Consider the following 22876-nt stretch of genomic DNA (forward strand, 5'->3'; position numbering starts at 1 on the left):
TTTTTTGAGTACAAAACAAAAGCTTGTCCCTTAAAGATTTGAATTTCGTTTTGTAAATACTGGCATAAATGAAACACAATTTTCCACGTCATTAAAGCTTCTTATATAATGATGTGATATTTTTTAAATCTAAAGTACAATGTGAATACAAACTACATACCTATGTACGTACGTGTCCGCACGTGTATTCCTAACATCACTAATAAATCATATCTCAAGTGCTAATCAAATTAAATTTTGATTTTTCGTAATAAGTACTAATTTGTTTGTTTTTCAAATATCTAATTGAAGAGATAAATAATTATATTCAGTGGAAAATCTGCTCTGATTTAAGCCCTAAATAATAACTGTACGTTTAAAGCCTTATTTTATCATCAAAGTTATTTTTAAGTTAATCAACACAGCTGTGTTTTTAAGAAAAATATTTTATGGAATAAATAATTATTTCACCTAAATTATGACTTTGTGTTGGATATTTTGCTACGCCATGTTTGAATTCTGAACAAAACGTAAAGTGTTGACTAGGAGTAAAAGTGAATAAACGAAGGCTATTTGACACCAAATCAATAAAAATACCAGTTGAAACTGTGAAAGGACGCTCAAAAGCATCCTCTATGTTTGTAGGAAAAACCTGCAGATTTTCAATGATGTCACTCACATACTTTATATGATGTTGTTCCTAAGAATGTTCTTATATGATGTTGTTCCTTGTTCCTACATGTTCAATTAGTGGGAATGATTGAAGGAACATTAGAGTGTGATCCATGGTACATTTTGATATTGTACCATGGATCACACATCTTGTACCATAAATCAAAATCATCGAGAGCTTAAAATTTCGAATATAAGTGCTATGAGGAGATGATTATGTTTGCTATATTTTGAAAAATGGTTAAAAAATACAAAAATGTAAATTTCTATCTCTGGAACTACACTATCACCTACTACAAAAAGTTTATTTTTCAAAACAAAAATGGTATTTCGAAACTTTTAAAAATTGTTGGCTCAAGGTGCCTAGAATGTATAAGATACAAAAAATCAAAATCATATATCATAAAATTTTTCGAAACCGTGTTGAAAAATATTGGTGAGGCAATATGATCACTTGAATAATATTGAAATAGTAATTACTGCTTACAGTTTCCATCACGTATCGCAGGACAGTAACGATAATTGAAAAAAGTCTTAAAATATTATGATTCACACTATCTATGATTTTTGGAAATGGCTTTTGTAATATAAAATCTAAATTAAAGATATTAATCATTATAACATATTTTTGACAGAATAATCTTACAAATGTTATTTTATAAAATTGCCTAATTATACGCGGTGTGTATCAGAGTCCAATTGTTTGACTAAAACTTAGATTATGAATTATTGAATAATGAGTAATAAAGTAATGCAGATTGTGATCAGTCTGTTAAGTAAGACAATAAATATTTATGGCTCAATATTTATAAACATTAAATCGTTTAAGCAGGTTTATAATATACAGGCTGTATTTATAAATCTGCATCAAAAAATACTATTCATATAGAAGTTCAAATATGTAGGTTTTCTTTTGTCCTCAGAATTTTATCAGGACACTGAAAACCATGACACTGAAAAAGAATGATTGATGAGAACTTCTCTATCCTTCTCTAATAACTTGTTTAGATTTCTAATTCTACTCTTATTTCTTTGAGCACTTCTTTTAAAACATACACTTTTGCTTCTTTACAGAAGCAAGGAATTTGCTGTTTTTCGATGGACATTTTTTGATAAACTTAGATGGTCTTCCTAACTACTACCCTCCATAGTACTAAAAAAAAAGTTGTTTTAGGATATTCGTTAAATATAAGACTACAATTAGTTTTTACAAATTAGAAAATACCATCACCATCAGTATGACATTAATAAGCAAACAGAATTTCAAAGTTCCGAGAAAAAACTCTATTTCATGTGTCCCTATCATGCCTAGGATACAGAATTAACCATATATTCACCGTAATTGCAAAAGGTCGTACGGAAATTTTAAGTAGGACCAATAAACGTAATCAAAATGAAATTATTAAGGAGTTTTTCTTTTTACATAAGTAAAGTAACCTAGAATCTAGGAGTGAGAAGGAATTTAAGACTTAGAAGTGTTACGTTGAATGGGCTAATAAACTACTTCCAAGCGTTGTTATGAATTATGTTGCATTATGTATATTGAATTCTGTAACATTACGGAGGTTAGAGGATGATATACTTTCTTAATATGTTTCTTACGAAATATAATCTTACGTTGCATTAGTGGTACACCTATCTGCGTAGATTTTTATTTTTAATCTCGAACCAAAGCTTATTAACTCAACGAAAGATAATATGACAGGTAAGATCAGAATCTTTTAAATTGATGTTAAAACTCAGACGGAATCAATTCTGTATTCTTATTTCTACGGTAACGTCACTTCCATTAGGATAACCGAAAAAGAAATACTTTGAGCTAAGAAATTGAAAAAACTTGTACACCTCTTCCTTTTCTCATGACTGAGTACTGATTTTTTGCTCCTTCCTGTACTTGAAAATCACTATATAAACATATCTATGTATTAATTAGAAAAATTTATAGAGACGATTCTGTCAAGGTAATTTCAATTGTTTCAAATTTGTAAAACACATAGATAAAAAAATCCAAATCATTATGATTTTATCGGTGTTTTAAATAATTCAAATGAGTCAAACATTTCTGAAATTTAATTTACACATTTATATTTCTTTAGAAAGGAAAAATTTCATAATGATCTTGATCTAGTGTTTTTATATAAAAAGCTTATAATTACAGTATTTTACCTCTGTATATAATAATAATGGGGTTTAACCTTTGTTTCTGTGACATATATGTCCATAACAGAGGCCACCTACATCATTATTAAGCCTCCGTATATAAATTACAAAAATTTTTGTACGTAGTACATTACTTAAAATTTATTAATGTCAAAATATTCTCCTTAGTATACATACTATACTCCCCAGTATTCGTTGTGTGCGTAGTCATGGTAGGGATAATAAAATCGATGCCAGCGCTTTAAGTGAAAAATTTTGGAGATAAAGGAGGCTGTTATGACTAATTTGCAATTCTTTACATGTTAATGATATAGAAACTGTCAAATTAAAATGATTGAAAAACACTAATTAATTAAACTTAATGCATTAAAAATTGTGAAAATAAGAAATCAAATTGTACAAATATTATTTTTCAAATGTAAATTATCATAATTATTTATTTAAATTTGTGAAACAAGAATATTAAATTTTAAATGTAAGTTTTCAATGCAATCCATACAATTATATATGCATCCATACAATTCTATAATTAAAGTAGTGTATCGTTGTCATGGAAACGAAATTCACGCACGAAGCGAATAGGAAGTTATTGTAATGGGTCCGATTTTCAAAATCAAAATTTTCAACATATCTTTACATTTCATGTCCAGGACAAGGCATTCAAACTAATTTGAAGAAGAAGTATCAGTATGTGTGTGTGTATGTATGTGTACGTACCGTGGTCGAACAAAAAATGTTATCGATTTCGTTGAGGAGTCGATCGAAGCGTTTTAATGGCAAAATGTAATTTCATAACATCTGGTCGAGTAGTTTCGAGTCGGTCAAGTTTTTAATTTTTATTTTTTTTTATAACTGTTTATTTTACTGTGAAGTTATTCGTGTAGATCTCAAGGGTCGCACCAGACCCATCCCAAGGCTTCAATAATCACTTTAGTAAAGAAACTTTTTGCTCTCTAAGGATTGCTTCATCACAGAATGCAGAGATTTCTGCTATGTCACATGCTGTTATATATAGAGGTTTTGTGTGGTTTTTCACCAGATGTTTTTCATTGTAGTATTTTTTATCACATATAATTAATTCTAGTATACAAGTTATAATGAAAAGCTGATAAAATCAAACGATTCATTAGTTGTAATTCGATTATTACTTATTATACAGATTAAGTTCCACTTGAGTTTCTCAAAAAAAAATCTATATAGTATTGTTTTCTATTTTTTGTATATATAAAAAATAAGATTAGAAAATGAATTATTTAAATTTTTAAATATGTCAATACACAATAAAATAATTTTATGAGGTCGTTGTAATCAACAGAAAGCACTTCGATTTCGTCGATTTCAAAAACGTATACAATTGTTCTTATTAGAAAGAATATTTCTAAAAGTAAAATAATAACAAGTGAAATTTACTAAATTTTAAAAACCCCTGACAAATTACAATGAAATCGCGTATTTACCTCTAAGCTACACATCTCTATACCAATATAATAATTAATATTGCAGTGTTTTAGACACTGATGGGAAATTATTTTCATTATCTGGGAAGTTGAATGAGTGGACCATAAGGGACGCACTTACATGAACAGCTTTTTTGCATTCTATAACCTTGTCGTATAATTCAAAACAGTATTATATACAATAAAACATATACGTATAATTAAATTTTTTAATCTCTCATAAATTATACAATAAATATAGGGTAAACCAAATTATGGACGCCTCGAAGCATTTGCTGGTATAAACTAAATCATGAATAACTAGAGTTTTTAGCAATGGATCATCATAATCATAGCGTAGCGTGATTCAACGCTAAAAACTTTGCGTGTTTGTAAAGTTGGCGTTACGTAATATTCTGAAAAAAATTGTTCCTCAATCAATTATATCGGCAATATCTTGTGCATAACCATTCAAAAATAAAATTCTTTGAGATCCATTATTGATTCTCAGATACAATCGATTAATTTATATTCCTTACTTTATTCCTTTCTTCTGCAGATTCTTTCTTAAACAAACTAGAAACTGAAAAAAAAGCAAATTAATTAATAATAAATTCACAGGCTTGAAAAAAACTTCTCTTTCTAGATTACAATTAATACAGCCTTCTTATTATCTGTATACTTTCTAAGTGTTATTCCGTGACCAACAAGTACTGAATTATAATAATCAAAATTTTGCTCATTCAAATTTGAAAAATTTAATGAAATGTAGAAATTGAATTATGGTTTGTGTCTATTTTTATTTTTATTCACCTGCTTTTATAATGACTCCATCAATAACTGCAAAAGGAGACTCGAAACTAAGCACCCAAATAATAGATAACAATGAACAGAAACATGTTGTGCTAAAGAACGATTGTAACTGTAATTAAAAAAACAATGTTTATTAGTGCAGACATTTGAATCAAATAATCACCACAGATGAAATTTCATGAAGAAGATGTAATTTTTGTCATGAGTAGTTAATAATTTGTGAAATAATAATTTCAATGACTCTGTCTCATGAGTTTCTCTCAAATAAATTTAACTACAAAAATACGAAAGTTAAAGGTGGAATAATTCTGTGTATTTTCATTTTAATTCGACTTTTTAGAATAAGAAATTTGATGAGTACTTTTCTTTGTTAATATAAAAGTTGGTATGCGCGAGGCTACAAAGCCTTTAGTTTTCCGCGAATAACCGTATATTCAGTCGAAAAAACTGTGATATCATGTCGATTCTGATATCATGTTACAGGGTATTATTTGACATCAAATCAACTACCTATAACCAAATTTTCATATTCTTCTCGTAATTTTTGTGTAAAAGCTGTCTATTATATTTGTGCTATGTTTATGACCATATAAAAATTGAAAATTGCAATTCACTTACGACATTGTAATCTCTAAATATAACTGGAACTCGGACAATTCCACGATCATAATTTTGAAAAGTTTCACTTAATAAATATAAAGCATAGGTAATTTTTGCAAAGAATTGAAATACTGATAATGATAAAAACCAGTTGACGGGACCTTAATTGTAAAAAGAAAGTCGAATTAAAAAATATTTTCTTTAAAATTTATCAAAACCAATTCCTTACCGCCATATCCATGTATGCAAGCAAACACTATCCAACATATTCCTAAAGTCCATATATTTCTATGAAGTCCAACGTAAATGCTACTAAATAATCGACTATATTGAAAATCATCTCTTAATTCGGGATATGTTCCAAAAATTATGTATGACATCACTACTGCCGTTAATAACCACATTAATGTCACAATTATCTGAAAATCGATACAAGTTAAAAATTTCAAAAACTTTTTAATTATTTTAAATTTATTTTACCTTATTTATTCGAACATTTTTATGCTTTGTTTGAAACAAAATATATCCCAACGCTAAGCCAATGATCCACGGTCCAGCTCTGGTATGTACTTGGGCATAATAAATTTTATTCCAATCAGGAATTTCAGAATTCGATCTAAAAAATTTTTGTGTTTAAAGAAAGTTACAGAGATGTACCCTAAAAATATATTCAGTTTCTTATTATAGAATATCCAGAAAATTACTTACATAAGAACAGGTATTTCATAATGCCATGCAACTATCGTAGGAATTATTGTAAATATTATTATAAGAATTCCAAAAACATATGGTGTGATTTTAGGCCATTTTCCAATAGGAATTAATATCAATGGAGACAAGATATATAACTGCATATCAACGAATAAGTACCATGATTGACCAGCGCACTAAAACATATAATTAGTAAATTGTCTAACTATTTATTATTGAATCTAAAGTAATATCCTTCAGCTACGGTATCCTGATTAGATTGAACCAAAGTATAGTTTTAAGTGTGCAGTTTAAGGATGTGTAAGTAACGGTCTCTGGTTTTTGTACATAAGTTTCATAATTTAGAATCTTCTAACCCTTTAGAATAAACGCACCCTGACATTCAAAAGAGCACCTTATTAATCGAATCTCATAAGCAAATTGTGTTGAATATCAAGATATTTTTGAATTGTGATAAATAAAGATAAATATTTTTCAATTATGATAAATAAAGGAAATTATTTTAAAATCACAGATAAATTATAATAATACGAAACTTACAAATCGATTAGCATTAACTAAATTCTGAATGTATAACAAACTTGACCACCAGTATTCTTTACAGGTATCTTGCATGTGTTGATTACTTGATTCCCATATGGGCCCGCTACCAAGTTTCATAAATAATGTTATATACAAAACTATTAAAGCTGCATATGGAGGTGTTAGTCTAAAAATTTAACAAAATAAAGATTTTTGATTTAATGACATTGAACTTAAAAAACCAAAGCCGAATAATTTACCTAAGATATCGATGGATGTAAAATAAGGGAATATTGAAAGATATTTTCTTGGCACGTGCTTTTAGAAATCCATACATTAAAAGTAAACCACTTAAGAAAAAGAATGTATCAACGGATACAGTACTTGAAACGGTGAACAAAGACCATATGTGGGTTAGCCACTAAAACGTATAAAATAAATAAATTTTTCTACATTTTCCATTGATTATTGAAAACTTCTTACATCTTCCGCTTCTTTTCCATTAAAAAGGGGTCTAATAGACATATATAAAATTTCATGCCCATGAATAATCCAGAACATACTGAGTACTCGAATTCCATTTAAGCAAGGTAACAGATCAGGATTAGTATTTATTTTAATTAATTTTCGGAATCCGGTGAACCATGAAAATGCAATCGTTATAGGATATATCGGTTCTAAAAAAATGGAGTATATAAGTTTGGAGGCTCTTTAAAAAGCACGGCTACCATACCTTTATTGTTGTATAGAAGGAAAATGTCGTAGGAGGTACTCAATAAAATAACACAAGCCAAAGCTATTAAAACACCTCTAAAAGTTAAACAAATATTTTAACGTATTTTTAGCGTTTTTTTGCAATTAACTTACATGGTGGCCCAATCTCCAGAATTAAGTTTTGGTTGAGATTCATTTGTCTGACACTGGTCTTCTTTTACTGTAAAAAGTTGCGTTCTTACAGAGCTGTTTAAATGTGCTTCTACATCTTCGGCTGTACAACCATCGGGTACACAAATTGACCAATGTAATTGAGGTACCACCGCTGAACGTTCTTGGCTCTAAAATTTATTTTATATATCTTGTTCAAGCCTTTTATTACAATGACTAATGTTTTCGCACATACCTCATTATTTTCAAGAAAAAGTTTATGCACTTTCTGTACTCGAGAAATACGAGTAGATGTATTGTTTACTAATGGAAGTTTTAATTCTGCAAGACAATATTTCCCTTTTATATGTTGTTTTTTATTGTGAATTCCTAAACATTCATCAAATGCTCCTAAATCAGCTAAATTTCCAAAAAGAATACCAGCTTGAATTTTGGAAGAAGCATCCATCACTTAAATAAATCGTAAAGGAGTTAGGTACATAGATTTTTTTTTATAAAAATATAGTTTTGCAAAACTTACTTTCTTTAGCCCATTCATCTTTAGTTGATGTTATTAGAGTTTTGTAATAAATATCACTTTGTTTTCTACAAAGATCGCTTAATTCAGCATCTGATTGAAGCGTATAAAATTTTAAAATATCAATTATATTGTTAGACGCTACGACCGATGGAGCCACTTTACTTATATTAAAAATTAGAAGGAACCAAAATATTGTTAAAAGTTTTATTGTAAAAAAAGACATTTTTTATAAATAACAAACTACATTAGACTACTTAAAACAATAAAGGGCAGAAAAAATTGCATTTATATTTTGGTACAAAGAATTTTTATCAAGTATGAAAAACCTACGTCATATTGAATTTATATAAGATTTATTGTGAAAGGATGAACTCCAGATTTGTGATGCAGTTTTATTTAAAAGATTAGATATTAGAATCAAGGATTAGAGATAGTAGAATCCAGGATTTATGAAGAATGATAATGTGTTATGCGGGTGAAAGTCTGATAACAGTACTATCTTAAGGAAAAACACCTTAAACTTGTCCTTTACTTGATAGGTCTAGCAAATTAATAAATTTCTCTGTCTTTTTGCAATGTTTGGTTTTGATTCAACTAAATTTTTGGGAAATTTTGAAGATAGTTTCAGTTTTATCAAAAACTTTTAGTGTTCAATACAGACGAATCTGTGACAACAACATCAAAGATGCTGAAAGCTCATAATCTTTTTCGGTAAACGAAGACATGATAAAAGAGGCTCATCATGAATTTGTTCCGATTAAGTAAATAATAATTTTTATTCGCTTTGAGCCGTTTGAAAATTGGTCAAAGAGGGCAAGAATTTCGGAACAAAAATTCGTAGATTATCTACAAGAATAATAATACTCCATATAGCATAGGGTATTAGACTAGCCTTGTTTAGATGGGTCTATCGTGAAATTTGTTATACATCCATTTTATTTGGTAGATCTCATTCGGACCGTAATAGTCATTGAATTACCATAAGACTTGTTAATAGAAGATAGAGAATGTAAAGAGAGATTTTTCGTTATTTCGAATAGTAATTACAAATATTAAAGCTTTTTTCACATCATTTATATTTGTTTATGCATGTATTTTGTTAATTTTTGGTGAATAAACAGGCATAACTTAAACATATTAGGCCAACCTTTTTGAATTTTTATTTTTTAAAAGCGTGCTTTTCATCTTTAACTTTCGAATAAAAGCAGGAGGGTTTGTTCGAGAAGTGTGAGTTTGGAGTTCCGTTCATTAAACATTTTGTGACGAGTATATTGTGATCATTTTCCCCATTTATGACCCAAGCCAAAATAATTACACTCTCAAAAATAGCATCCATTTTGACAACTATCCTTGAAAGTTAATACTTTATGCGTCCACAAAATTTATTTGTTTACTTAATTATTATGTTTCATTTAACTACTGGAAACCCACAGTTTTGCGTATCCATAAATACATCCATTAACATCCGGACACCAAATCATATCCTTACACTCATTCATTAACAATGGTATTTACATAAGGATATATAATTATGATAATAATTTGCTTTTTCATTGTATTACAAATATATTGGTATCAGTAATTATATTGATAGTAAAAAGGGTTGGAGACGAAAATTTTTATATTAAAAAATGTAATTTAGATTTACTTTTAAGAACAAACAAGACCTCGCTAACCAATGTTAGCCCGCACTTAAAATCTTATTCTGCTGAAAACGCTCTACGAAACTCTGGCTGGAGACTAACTGTCGACTTACTTTTAAAAAGGCCCTTTATTTGAGCTATAGTAAATAAAGTACCTACATAACAAGAGAATTGTAGAAAATTCCGATAAGCACGCCAATTTAATTTAGGGGAAAAAACCCGTTATATTATTTATAAAATTTTATTATAAAATGCTAAAACAAGTATTTTCGAATAAACCATATATTTATTCATAACGCGGCTAGTTATGTAACAAAATTATAGTCGAATAACTGTTGATACGCTCATGATCGATTATTTATTATACCTTGAATGATATTTGAATCACTAGCCTAGACTTGAAAGTATGGAAAACTTAAGAAAAGTAGCGTTAATCAAAACAAAAACCAAAGAGGTTCAAATCATACGATCCAGTTATTAATGTCATGGGAGGGTTTATGTTGAGTTTCTCAGAAATATACGAGTCAAAATAACCTTAACGAAGAAATGTTTACTCGTGATGAATTTTTGAATTTTAAGTTTCAGATGTGGCAGCAGGTAAATAGTGTCACAATCTTGGGGAAATCGGTTTATAGATGTTTTAGGTATTTTGTAAAAACAATTTATTTTATTTCAACAAATATTACAATATTATACAAATATTAAAACAAATTATTTGCACTTCATAAATATTTTTACTTTTTACTTGTTTTTATTGATGCAGCCTATTTTTTCCATAAATTTGACACTAAAATCAAAAACAAGAAATTCAATTATGTGATATACATATATACAAAGTGAATGTATTCCGTTTTAGATTAATATTTTAAAGGAGTCTGTTCAAAATTTGCTAATAATAACAATTTGATTGTATTTGTAATTAATTAATTGTAATTAAATAATCTTTAATTTCCGCTTTTTGTAAGAAGACCAAATTCAGTGCTTCTTTAAAATTCTTAATTTAAAATGTTTTATTACGTTTACATAAAATATATTTAGGTACCTGCTTTTATTATGACTGTATCGATTATAGCAAAAGGGGCTTCGAAACATAGCACCCAAATTATCGAAATGAATGTGCTCAGGCATGTTGTACTAAAGAATGACTGTAACTGCAATAATAAAATAAAATAAAAATTTTTTAGCCTAAATATTTTGTTAAGTTTATCAACTGCGGTTAGTATATGACCACGGGTACTATTTATGACCAATTATATTTCACAAATAATGTGCATATCTTGGACATTTAATGGTCAAAGTTAACTCTCAAAGTTCTCAAATAAAAAACAAAATGTTGGTAGGATAAAGCAAGTTTTAGGTCAATTTGTTTGATATCTAAATTTTCTATCGTTAAAAAATTCACCCATAGTTTCTGATTAATGTGTCGACAAATAGAACAAGTCAAACATTCAGAAAAAAGATGGTGGTCTATCGTCTCATCCTTTTTTGTCAAATGTGTGTTTTAATAGTACAGGGGCTTACTTACAGGAGAGTCGCAAAGGAGCTCCAATCATGTGTAAAATTGGCTGATCTTTGAAGATCATTAACGCAAATTTGTTAATAAATTTTTTTCTGGGAGAATTTGGACCATTGGAAAGTAATCTTAAGTGTTATTTGTATTTGTTGTAAATTGAAATGAAAATGGTATGCTCAAAAAAACCTTAAAAATTTTTACAGAGCAGGTTAATCCAGTTTACGCTGACGTACTTACGATTGTATAGTTGGTGAAGATAACTGGTACCCTCACAATACCACGATTGTAGTTTTGTACCGCTTTATGTAATAAATATAAACAATAGGTAAGTTTTGCAAAAAATTGGAATACTGATAATGATAAAAACCAATTCACCGGACCTGAAATATATCAAGTAAGTTATTTTAAATAAACGTATTTGATGTGAGTTAAATTTTATCTGATTATGTATTACCCCCATAGCCATGTATGCAGGCAAAAACTATCCAACTTAATCCTAGAGCCCATAAATTTCGATGAAATCCAGTAAATAAGCTATTATAGAGTCTGCTATATTGAAAATTGTCATCTAACCCTGGATAATTTCCAAAAATTATATATAACATGACTGCAGCAGTTAAAAGCCACAATAGAGTCACTAAAATCTTAAAATTTACATAAAAAATCACAGAATTTCATCTAAGTCAAAGCTTTCAAAAATTTTTTACCTTATTTATTCGATATTTTTTATGTTTGGTTTCAAATAAAATGTATCCTAGAGCTAAGCCAATAATCCATGGACCAGCTCTTGTATGTACTTGGGCATAATATATTTTATGCCAATCAGGAATAGCTACATTCAACCTAGAAATTTTTGTACTTGTTTTTAATGTTATACATTATTTGTACAAATACAGATATTTAGAGTTAGGAGGAAAACACCACGATTTTACAAAAATCCATGTACAACACCTTTAATGTACCACACTATCTACCTTCGATAATTAAAAAAAAAAAGCTTTTACGCATCTTCGAGCAGGTTCTGGAGGGATTAACTTCCGAGAGGGATTTTTGCCAATATTGCATAAAAGTTATCAATGTTTGATTCGTCTATTCGTTGATACTTACGCAAGTGCAGGTATTTCATAGTGCCAAGCCACTATAGTAGGAATGATTGTAAACACTACTGCTAGAATTCCAAATAAATATGGTGTAATTTTAGGCCATTTACCAATAGGAATTAATATTAAAGGCGATAAGATATATAACTGCATGTCGACGGATAAATACCATGTCTGGCCTACGCACTAAAAATAAAATTTTTAATTGAGTATATGCCTGTAATCTGGCACTTAAGGTCGTGATTTTTATCATCGTATGATAATTATGAACTTACATTTTGTTCAGGAGCTACATAGTTATGAATATATAACAAACTTGACCACCAATGTTCCTTACAGTTATCTTGAAAATTATGATTAACTGTTTCCCAAGATGGACCGGTACCAAGTTTCATATAAAACGTTATATATAAAATTATTACAGCTGCAAATGCTGGTGTTAATCTATAAATTCATAAATTGGTATATTTTTAGAGCTAAGAGTGTTTTTTAAATATCTTACCTAAGATATCGGTGAATGTAAAATACAGGAATATTGAAAGGAATTTTTTTGGCCTTCGATTTGAGAAACCCGTACATTAGAAGTAATCCACTTAGGAAGAAAAATGAATCAACAGAGACGGAACTTGAAACAGTAAACAACGCCCACCAATGTGTAAGCCACTAAAATATATAAGGCATTGTCTTAGAACATATTTGAAGTTCTGTCCATTCTGTTTTTGAAATATGAGAATGAAATTTTTAAGAAAATAAACCATTTTAGTTCTTATGTTAAATGTTGGAATTTTCGCTTCATAATCATTTTTTTTTTAAATTTAATAAATAAGAGAAATGCTTTAATTCGCTGCAAAACATTAAATTTTTTAAAAAGCCAAATCAGAAATGTGAAAATGATACTTACATCTAAAGCATATTTTGAATTAAAAAGTGTAAACTTTGATAAAGCAGAAGTTTCGTGGCCATGAATTATCCAAAGCATACTAAGTACTCGAATTCCATTTAAGCAAGGTAACAGATCAGGATTATTATTTATTTTAATCAATTTTTGGAAACCGCTGAACCACGAAAATGCAATTGTTAAAGGGTGTATTGGATCTAAAAAATGAAGATTGTGTAAAAATTGACGTTATGTAATAAAAAATTGTATGTGTACCTAACTATTTATTACCTTTATCTGCTTGATGGAGATAAACATCATAACATGTGCTTAAAATAATAACACAAGCAAAAGCTATAAGAATACCTCTAAAAATACAAAAGCGTTTTTTAATTTTGCAGAATGCTTTTTAAAGAAAAAAATATAGAAAATGAACTTACATTGTGGCCCAATCACCGGAATTCAGTTTTGGTTGAGATTCAATTGTCTGACAGTATTTTTCTTCCACTGTAAATTTTAGATTTTTATCGTAACTGTTTAAATGTGTTTCAACATCTTTTGCTGTACATCCATATGGTACACAAATTGACCATCGTTGCGTAAAATCTGGTGGTTCACGAGCAAAATTCTAAAATAATTTTTATATTTAATGAAACTATTGAGAATTGCCTACCACAATATATATTACCTCAGGCTGATCATTTTCATCAAAATTATCCCAAAGATTCTGCATACGAATGAAGGATTTGTTGTGCAGCAATGGTATTTTTAATTTTGTAAGACAATATTTGCCTTTAATATTCTCTTTATCATTATCAATTTGTAAACATTCATCAAATGCTCCTAAATCAGCAACGTTTCCGAAGTAAACTCCAGGTTGGAATTTGGATGAGGCATCCATCACTTTGACAAATAGTAAAGAAGTAATATTGATTTGTTTCAATGGATAGTTTTGTAAAACTTACTTTCCTTAGCCCATTCATCTTTAGTTGATGTTATTAAAGTTTTAAAATAAATATCACTTTGTTTTCTACAAAGAGCGCTTAATTCAGCATCTGATTGAAGCGTATAAAATTTTATAATATTGAGTACATTATTTGTTGTTACAACTGATGGAGTCACTTGATTAATATTATAAATCAGAATAAAACACAATATTGTTGATATTTTCATAATAACAATGAACATCTTATAAATATTTCAGATAAGATGAATGAAAATAGAAGCGATTTCCAAATAATAGAGCCATTTATAATGCGAAAAAAACAATTTTATCTGATATGAGAAAAATACTTACGTCACAATAAACTTTTTCTGAGAATTGAACATTGGGTTTTGATATTGGACACAAATAAAGAGTAAGATTAGATAGCTGATATAGGAACCAACTAACTTACCATTTGAATAAATATTGAGATAAAAGTGCGTACGAAGTAAGATTAACTATCTCTTTACACACGATTTTCCGTGCAACGGCCTTAAATTAACGTAAGCTATTTAATAGGTGCCAAAATTTGACTCATGTAAAATATAGGAAGGTAAATTTTTGAAAATAATTTTATTACATTAATGTGATTTTTTTCAGAAATCAGAAAGAAAGTTAATATCAGAACATGTTCAAAGAGTTTTAAACATATAGGAGAATAAAGTTTAATTTCCAAAACTTTTAGCAGATTTCTTCCAAAAAATAAAACGTGTCTGGTCATATGTTATAAATTTAACTATCAGATTGTTAATAAATTATAACAAAATCGTAAAATTTAACGAATGACTGTCTATTTAATCTTTCACAATCAAAATTTATTATAATATCATCATATCTTGAACTTTTAAATGAAGAATGGTGAAAGCGATAGAAAGAAATTATTATTTGTTAATAGATTTTCTCCTTTCACACTTTTAAATGCGTTTCAGTTTTCAGTTTGAGCAAAAATTATTATTTTTTGTATGTATTCAAATATAGCTAGTAAACTACCTGGTTTGAATGTAAATTTTAAATTTAGAGAATAAATTCCTCGAACACGATCTTTTGTATGGAAAAAGAGCACAAATATACAAATTGAATTAACTAATTTCGATTTCGACTAAATTATTTATTCGTTGGAGTATATAATTTATTTGCAATAAATTCATTTACATCATTTAAATTTACAAATTATATAGGTATTCTTTCAAGACCTTTGTTTTGATTCTTTCTTCTTCCAATTTGAAACTGAAACAACAAAAATTATATTTTAAAGGTCTTTATCACATTTGAAAAAAGTAGAAAACAATTTGTATAATTTAAAAAAAGGGTGTTTTTCATTTTATTTTTTTAAAATTATTATTCATTAATATTATGTAATGTTATCTGCGTTTCCACCATCAAAAATTTTTTAGTTAATCGTTCATTCTGAAGATCCTGATAATCGGACAAACTTATAAATTATTGTATTGTCACTAGCCCTTGATAAGTATGGTAAGTTTCAATTCATAGATATATAGATAAATACCATGTTAATAAAAAGCGTGTTGAAAAGCAAGTGATTATGACCTATAAAAAATTTACAAAGACGTATGTATGTTCGAAAGAAAACATTGATCGAAATCAAAGTTTTTTTACAAAATCATTATTTAACAAAAATCTATTTAAAAACTGTGGCAAAAGTCTAAAAAAACGCTTAATTTTGAATTTTAATTTATTAAGCAAATTAAAAGAAGTTGAAGCTTTGATTAAAGAAATGTACAGCAACGATTAATTTGTGCAATTTAGGGAGTATTTTAAAGCGAAAAATTCGGTGTTAAGTTTTCAATGGTAATATCCATTTTTGCTATTCCTGAATCCTATTTAACGATTGGCGATGCGACGTCTGTACGAATGTATGAATTTTATTTAAATATTTTTGTATTTTTCGTCAAATGACTACAGGCAACTATGAAGAAATCCTAACTTGAATATTAATTATATTTTACCTGCTTTAATGATGACTCCATCAATGACACCAAAAGGAGTTTCGAAACAAAGAACCCAAACTATAGAAAACAATGTACTTAAACACAGCGTGCTAAAATACGATTGTAACTGCAATGCAAACAAAAATATAATAAAAATCCACACATAGTCAAAAAAAATAAGAAAGTTTGAAATTTTTTGTTGATAATTGAAAACTTTCTAATTGGATGTTGAAAACCCTATTACTTACAATAGTAAAGTCTTGAAATATAAATGGAACTCGGGAAACACCAGAAACATAATTTTGTTTAGGATCATGTAATAAATACAAAGCATACGTAATTTTTCCAAAGAATTGGAATACTGGTAGCGATAAAAACCAATTAACAGGACCTTAATAGCAAAATCAAATCAATATATTGGTCACTTTCAAATGTAAATGTAAATCCTTACCGCCATATCCATGTATGCACGCAAACACGATCCAGCATAATCCTAAAGTCCAAACATTCCTATGGAATCCCGTAAATATACTACTAAATAATCTGCTATATTGAAAATCATCTCTTAGGGCTGGATATAGTCCAAATACAATATATACCATGGCTACCGCTGTTAATAACCATAATGATGCCGCCAAAATCTGAAACAGAATGAAATAAAAATTAAATTAAAATTAAATAAAAATAATTAATTAAAATGCGTCATAGCAGTTCCTAAATGGATGATCTGATTTTGATTTTTTATTTGATTGAAAGGTAATTTGATCGAGAGTGTTCTTAGCTATGTTTCAAGTACGAGGCAATGCTCTTCAAACGGCTGAGTTGATTCTCTTGAAATATAGTTAAGAACATTTTCGAGCAAATAGCGTTTCAAAAAAAAAAAAAAAAAAAAAATCCGAAATCGGTTCATCCGTTTAGGAGCTACGATGCTACAAACGAATCCATCAGCTCAACTAATTTTATGATTGGGGATTTTTTTTTTTTAATTTTTTTTTATATAATTATTATACCTTATTTATTCGAATGGTTTTATTCTTTGTTATAAACAAAATATATCCTAACGCTAAACCAATGACCCATGGTCCAGCTCTGGTATGCACTTGAGCATAGTATACTCGTTGAAAATCAGGAATTTCACCATTTAATCTAAAAATGCGTTATGTGTAAATTTGTTGGTACTGTTAATATAAGTAGGGGATTTGGTGGTCCTTTTAAATGTTGTCTCAATGCGTTAGTTTTTGGTGATCTGCGAATTCTGAATTTTACAAATCGTGAATCAGTCGTGAACTGACATGGTGTTTCAACTGATAGATCTTGTATCTTGCATATATTGCGAACTTTGGCTCGCCTACTCGAATTAATTTGCACATATAACTTTTCTAATAAATTGTGGAATTTTGAACATTAACAATATTTTTGCCAGAGGCTTTGGATTATAAAATAATTTTCTACTTGATTATTAATAATTTATTTCTAAAAATTACTTACGCAAGTGCAGGTATTTCATATTGCCATGCCACAATTGTTGGTATTATTGTAAATGCTATTACAAGAATTCCAAATAAATATGATGTGATCTTGGGCCATTTTCCAATAGGGATTAATATTAAAGGGGCCAAAATGTATAACTGCATATCCACAGACAGATACCATGATGGAACAGAGCACTAAAAATTAATGCGCTGTATATTTTTACTAACAATTATACTAAAAGGATTCCAAATAAATATAATGTGATTTAAGCCCATTTCATCATTTGAATATTGCGACTTACATATTTATTAGGATTTACAAAATTTTGAATATGTAACACACTTGACCACCAATATTCTTTACAACTGTCTTGTAATATTTGATTATTTGATTCCCAAATTGGGCCGCTACCAAGTTTCATATAGAATGTTATATACAAAATCACAAGAGCTGCAAATGGAGGAGTAACTCTAAAAAATTGATTATTAAGATATAAATTCAAAAATAAAATAAATTACAAAAGCTGATACTACACCTTAGATATCGATGAATGTAAAACAATGGAATATTAAAAGGAATTTTTCTCGCCCGTGATTTAAGAAATCCAAACATTAAAAGTAAACCACTTAAAAAGAAGAATGAATCTACGGCTACAGAACTCGAAAGTGTAAATAGTGACCATGTTCGTTTATTAAACTAAAATTATAGAAAACAACTATCAGAATAACATATAAACTACCTCCACCCTTCTGAAATCTTTAATGTTTTAAATGCAGAAACTTCTTTTTTTGAAGTAAAAACTTCAACAGGCGCGTTAAACGAATGCAACATATGTATAATAAATAATATTTGGTAGAGTAAAATTTTATGAGTTATAAGTTATAAGTATATGAATAGGTCTACTAAAACCATTTTAACAGAAGTACAGTGACCTAGTGGCAGAGCAATGGACTTCGACACACGTAAGCTAACGTTCGAATCCGGTTGAAGTATCGTAAATTCTTTTTTTTTTTGCTTTAAATTTATAAATTATTTCATTAAATTTATTACATATTTATATCAAATAATAATGGATTAATAACAATAATTTTAATCACATTAATGTTAATAATTTTAATTTAAAAATTATGAAATTTTATATTTTAATATTACGATCAGTTTGAAAATTAAAAATACAGTTTTAAGTTTTCACTTCTTTCAGCAGTTCTCATGCACTCAACTTTTTGTTAGGTAGATTTGTTTGTTTTTTGGATGCGTCCAAAAAATACATACATTCATTGCCTCCTTCCCATTAAAAAGTACACCGTGTCCCATGGTATCCGTTTCATGACCATGGATAATCCATAATATACTGATTACACGAATTCCATTTAAACAAGGTAACAAATCAGGATTATTATTTATTTTGATTAATTTCTTGAAATTTGTAAACCATGAAAAAGCAATTGTTAAAGGATGTATCGGATCTGCAAAAAATGTTTTTGATTTCAATATAAGTTTACTCTTTGAATACAGATATAATCTTACCTTTTTGAACTTGGTAGAGAAAAATGTCATAACATGTACTCAATAAGATAACGCAGGCTAAAGCTATTAGAATACCGCTAAAATAATAAGTAAATAAATTTAACCGTAATTTTTATTTAATAAGAAAACTCTATTTTACTGCAATTAACCTACATGGTGGCCCAGTCACCAGTGTTAAGTTTTGGTTGAGATTCAACTGTCTGGCAGAATTCTTCTTTTACTGTGAAATTAAGATTTTTGTTGTAACTGTTTAAGTGTGCTTGAACATCTTCAGCTGTACAACCATCTGGTACACAAATTGACCAACGTAGTGCAGGAGTAGATGGTGGATCTGTAAAAGTCTAAAGACAATTTATATCTAATTATTTACTAATCATATTAACCCACCAGCTTTGTTGAACAAATCTCACTTATAATCAAGCAATACCAAACGATAACTTGGGCTTTGTGCACATTTTCTCATATAATCCTTTTCTTTTCCTTGATATTCCTCGCTTAACCCGTGAAATACCCTCTCCTCGGACTTTTAGGAGGAATTGACTTTGACACAACATTTGCCAATACCAATAAAGAATATATGCACAACGTTTGTACAAAGGATTGCTTGCAGAAAATCAGCTTATCGATAATACAGTTTGAACGGAAAGTTTAGCTGCCGGAGCTAACACTACAATCGAAAAACAAAGTATGCGGCTCTACTAACTCGTGCGATAGAGCACATTTCTACTCTGAGCGTATATTTATTATATGTAAATACCTGAACTATTGTCGATGTTATATTTATTTAATTAATACAAAGCAATTTTCGCCTCTAATATTTTAGTTGCTATTGTCTTCGGTTATCGTACCAAATATATATCAAAACCGGATCGGATTTAAATAAGAGTTATATAAAATATAAAACGAATTAAAAGCGCATACATTGACAAGTGTGGAGGGAGACATTATATTTTATAATGTATATTATCACCAATTTTTTATATTGGTTATTAAATGTTAGATTCTACATAAAAAATCTAATAATTTTTATTACCTCTGGAAAATGATTGTCACTCGAATGGTTCAAAAGTTTTTGAGTTCGAGAAACAGATTTATCATGTAATAATGCTACGTTTAATTTTGTAAGGCAATATTTTCCCTTAATATGCTCCTTGTCACTATTAATTCGTAAACATTCATCAAATGCTCCTAAATCAGCAATGTTTCCAAAATAAATTCCAGCTTGAATTTTGGATGAAGCATCCATCACTTGAATAAATAGTACAGAAGTAATATTGATTGGTAATAATATAGTCTTGTAAAACTTACTTTCCTTAGCCCATTCATCTTTAGTTGATGTTCCGGTTATTAAAGTTTTGTAGTAAATATCACTTTGTTTTCTACAAAGATCACTTAATTCAACATCTGATTGAAGCGTATAAAATTTAATATTATCAAGTATATTATTAATTGTTACAGCCGATGGAGTCACTTGATTAATGTTATAAATTAGTATAAAATATAAAATTGTTACAAGTTTTAATGTAATAATCGACATTTTTGAAAAATTGTTTGACTACATTCATTTAATAGACAATTAATATTTTGAAATAACAACATATTTATATACTTATGGTATAAAAATTTTTATCGAATCTGAATGAGCCGCGTCATATTGAATGTTATACATATTTTTTGTCGAATGCAAGTGGACAATATTTTTAATGTTGTTACTTTTAAAGATTACAATCTTGAGAATTTGAGCAATTAAGATTATAAACTCAATAAATTTTACAAATTTCTACATATTTAAATTTAGGAAAAACTGTATGACAGTGGTAAAATGATATTAACCAGTTAACCAGTGGTACTGTAGGTGTAAGATATGACATCCTTTGCGACGAATTTTCGTCTTGAATACGAATGAATAAGTTTTAATATGCAATCACTTAATAACTTTAAGAGATATATGACCCGTGAAGCCATCTACATTCGGTGAATTTTAAATTGATTTGAGGCTGTAATAGCCGTTGAAACTTTTTAGGATTTTTACAAAAATTGCAATGAATTGCAATTTTTTACCACTTACCTTTCTAGCAAAACAGAAGAATCCCGCTAATCAACTGAATTTAACTGGATCATTTGTTCAACCAAAATGCTTTATCTAACCAGAAAAATCACTTAAGCTGTGAAATTAATGTCGTTTGATCTTGCCTGCAGTGCAATTCCAATGGATTAATTAGATTTACACTTCTGTCGAAGCCATATTTCAATAGATGAAGGACTTAGAATAGAATTTACGAAATAGTTGTTTAGTATGTTAGAGAAGGCATACGCTGCTCCCTGTACCAAATTTATAGGGGGTTATGTATTATCTATTCATATTTCCTTAGATAAAAATGTGTTCATCAGAAAGTCATGCTTCTTTTTAATTTTGTTTTTACACAGGTATGGAAAAAAGTTCGGCAATCCTTAAAATACGTCCAATCAGTTAAGATAATGATCTGAAATCTATATGGGTTCATACCGCTCACGCAAAAAATTGATTGCATATTTGCAATGAGCAGAAAAGGCAAAAAGGTTTGGCACTTTATATTAAATTTAAAATCAAAGAATAAAATAATTTCGTCAAAATGGAAACAAAAACGGTTCTTGAGTATTATGAAGGTTTATTTTCACTGTTTACTGACTGAACAATTTTCAGATATTTCCTTTTGGTTGATTGTAATTAAAAATTTATATTGCGTAATGATGTAAAATTATTTTTGTACTAATATTTAATTCGTGCTCTGGCAATAGTTGATTGGTTAGCAGATTTAATCAACGCATTATTGTTTTAATAATTATCATTTCTAAATAAATAAATAAACAATATGTTAATAATCTGGTTTAGTATAATAGTACAAGGCCATATCCGCCTGGTTTGAATGTGATAATTGAGCATTCTTACCTCAGACTTTCGAAATCCTTTGATGAGATATTACTTTCATGTTAATACACATAAAAACAATGGTAAATAATTTGCGATTGAAGATTTTGATTAATTATGATTACACCATAAAGTTAAAAAAAAAATCGGTATAGATATTTTTGTTTATTCGTTTATTCTTTCGATCATTCCTTTTTCACAGATAGGCATCTATGGATCAAGATTGGATTTGCATTAATCTGACTTCAATGAAAATTATAGACAGTTTTAAAGGACGACTTATCCATACGCACGCTCTAACCGACATTCTGGCGTATAACTAACCTTTGGCAGCAAGATACATTAGAGATCTAGGAACTTATTTGGTTTATTTGCATAGCCGACGAAAAGACAAATATTTCCATTTTTACACGTCTAATTGAATCTATAGAAGTACCTATCTAATTAATTTAAACTTTTTGTCTAATCTAATCGTCTATATATCTAACTGAATTAATTAAGTTCTTATTAAAAATTTTTTTGTAAACTATTTTAGTAAATTTTATTTTTTCTCTGTGTTTTGAAAATTTGAGGCTTTTCGGAGCGATATCTATAAAAATAAAC

The 22876-nt window shown here is 28.6% G+C and overlaps 3 protein-coding genes across 3 annotated transcripts; all 3 read right to left on the bottom strand.

Annotated features, from left to right (window-relative positions):
- Nucleotides 1–5052: 5052 nt before the first annotated feature.
- Nucleotides 5053–8018, bottom strand: LOC123301111 (O-acyltransferase like protein-like). The gene is made up of 8 exons (XM_044883842.1): nt 8014–8018; nt 7761–7946; nt 6912–7080; nt 6369–6547; nt 6141–6276; nt 5890–6079; nt 5679–5821; nt 5053–5169 (listed from the first exon to the last, which is right to left on the bottom strand). Exons 1-8 carry the CDS (start codon nt 8016–8018, stop codon nt 5053–5055), a joined length of 1125 nt encoding a protein of 374 aa, XP_044739777.1.
- A 2680-nt stretch (nt 8019–10698) lies between these two features.
- LOC123299717 (nose resistant to fluoxetine protein 6-like) lies at nt 10699–14596 on the bottom strand. Its single transcript, XM_044882027.1, has 13 exons — nt 14397–14596; nt 14120–14334; nt 13872–14059; nt 13723–13799; nt 13456–13649; nt 13057–13217; nt 12830–12998; nt 12562–12740; nt 12162–12297; nt 11909–12098; nt 11692–11834; nt 10984–11092; nt 10699–10728 (listed from the first exon to the last, which is right to left on the bottom strand). Coding segments are annotated over exons 1-13 (1785 nt in total). The 5' UTR covers nt 14398–14596; the 3' UTR covers nt 10699–10705.
- Nucleotides 14597–15530: 934 nt separating this feature from the next.
- Nucleotides 15531–22616, bottom strand: LOC123301112 (nose resistant to fluoxetine protein 6-like). Its single transcript, XM_044883843.1, has 14 exons — nt 22598–22616; nt 20674–20835; nt 20399–20613; nt 19519–19706; nt 19366–19442; nt 19111–19304; nt 18374–18534; nt 18140–18308; nt 17854–18032; nt 17376–17511; nt 16817–17006; nt 16614–16756; nt 16384–16492; nt 15531–15643 (listed from the first exon to the last, which is right to left on the bottom strand). Exons 1-14 carry the CDS (start codon nt 22614–22616, stop codon nt 15603–15605), a joined length of 1983 nt encoding a protein of 660 aa, XP_044739778.1. The 3' UTR covers nt 15531–15602.
- Between the last annotated feature and the right edge of the window lie 260 nt (nt 22617–22876).

This window comes from Chrysoperla carnea, chromosome 5, assembly GCF_905475395.1.
Source record: "Chrysoperla carnea chromosome 5, inChrCarn1.1, whole genome shotgun sequence".
NCBI lineage: Eukaryota > Metazoa > Arthropoda > Insecta > Neuroptera > Chrysopidae > Chrysoperla > Chrysoperla carnea.

Coding starts and splice junctions, on each gene's coding strand:
- LOC123301111 (XM_044883842.1), bottom strand. Junction 6,548..6,911: donor TAGTTAATGCTAATCGATTT/GTAAGTTTCGTA, acceptor TATATGTTTTAG/TGCGCTGGTCAATCATGGTA. Junction 6,080..6,140: donor AAAATGTTCGAATAAATAAG/GTAAAATAAATT, acceptor ATCGATTTTCAG/ATAATTGTGACATTAATGTG.
- LOC123299717 (XM_044882027.1), bottom strand. Junction 13,650..13,722: donor TCTCCATCAAGCAGATAAAG/GTAATAAATAGT, acceptor TTCATTTTTTAG/ATCCAATACACCCTTTAACA. Junction 12,298..12,561: donor TATGAAATACCTGCACTTGC/GTAAGTATCAAC, acceptor AAAAATTTCTAG/GTTGAATGTAGCTATTCCTG.
- LOC123301112 (XM_044883843.1), bottom strand. Junction 19,707..20,398: donor GTGACAATCATTTTCCAGAG/GTAATAAAAATT, acceptor AATTGTCTTTAG/ACTTTTACAGATCCACCATC. Junction 19,443..19,518: donor ACTGGTGACTGGGCCACCAT/GTAGGTTAATTG, acceptor TTATTATTTTAG/CGGTATTCTAATAGCTTTAG.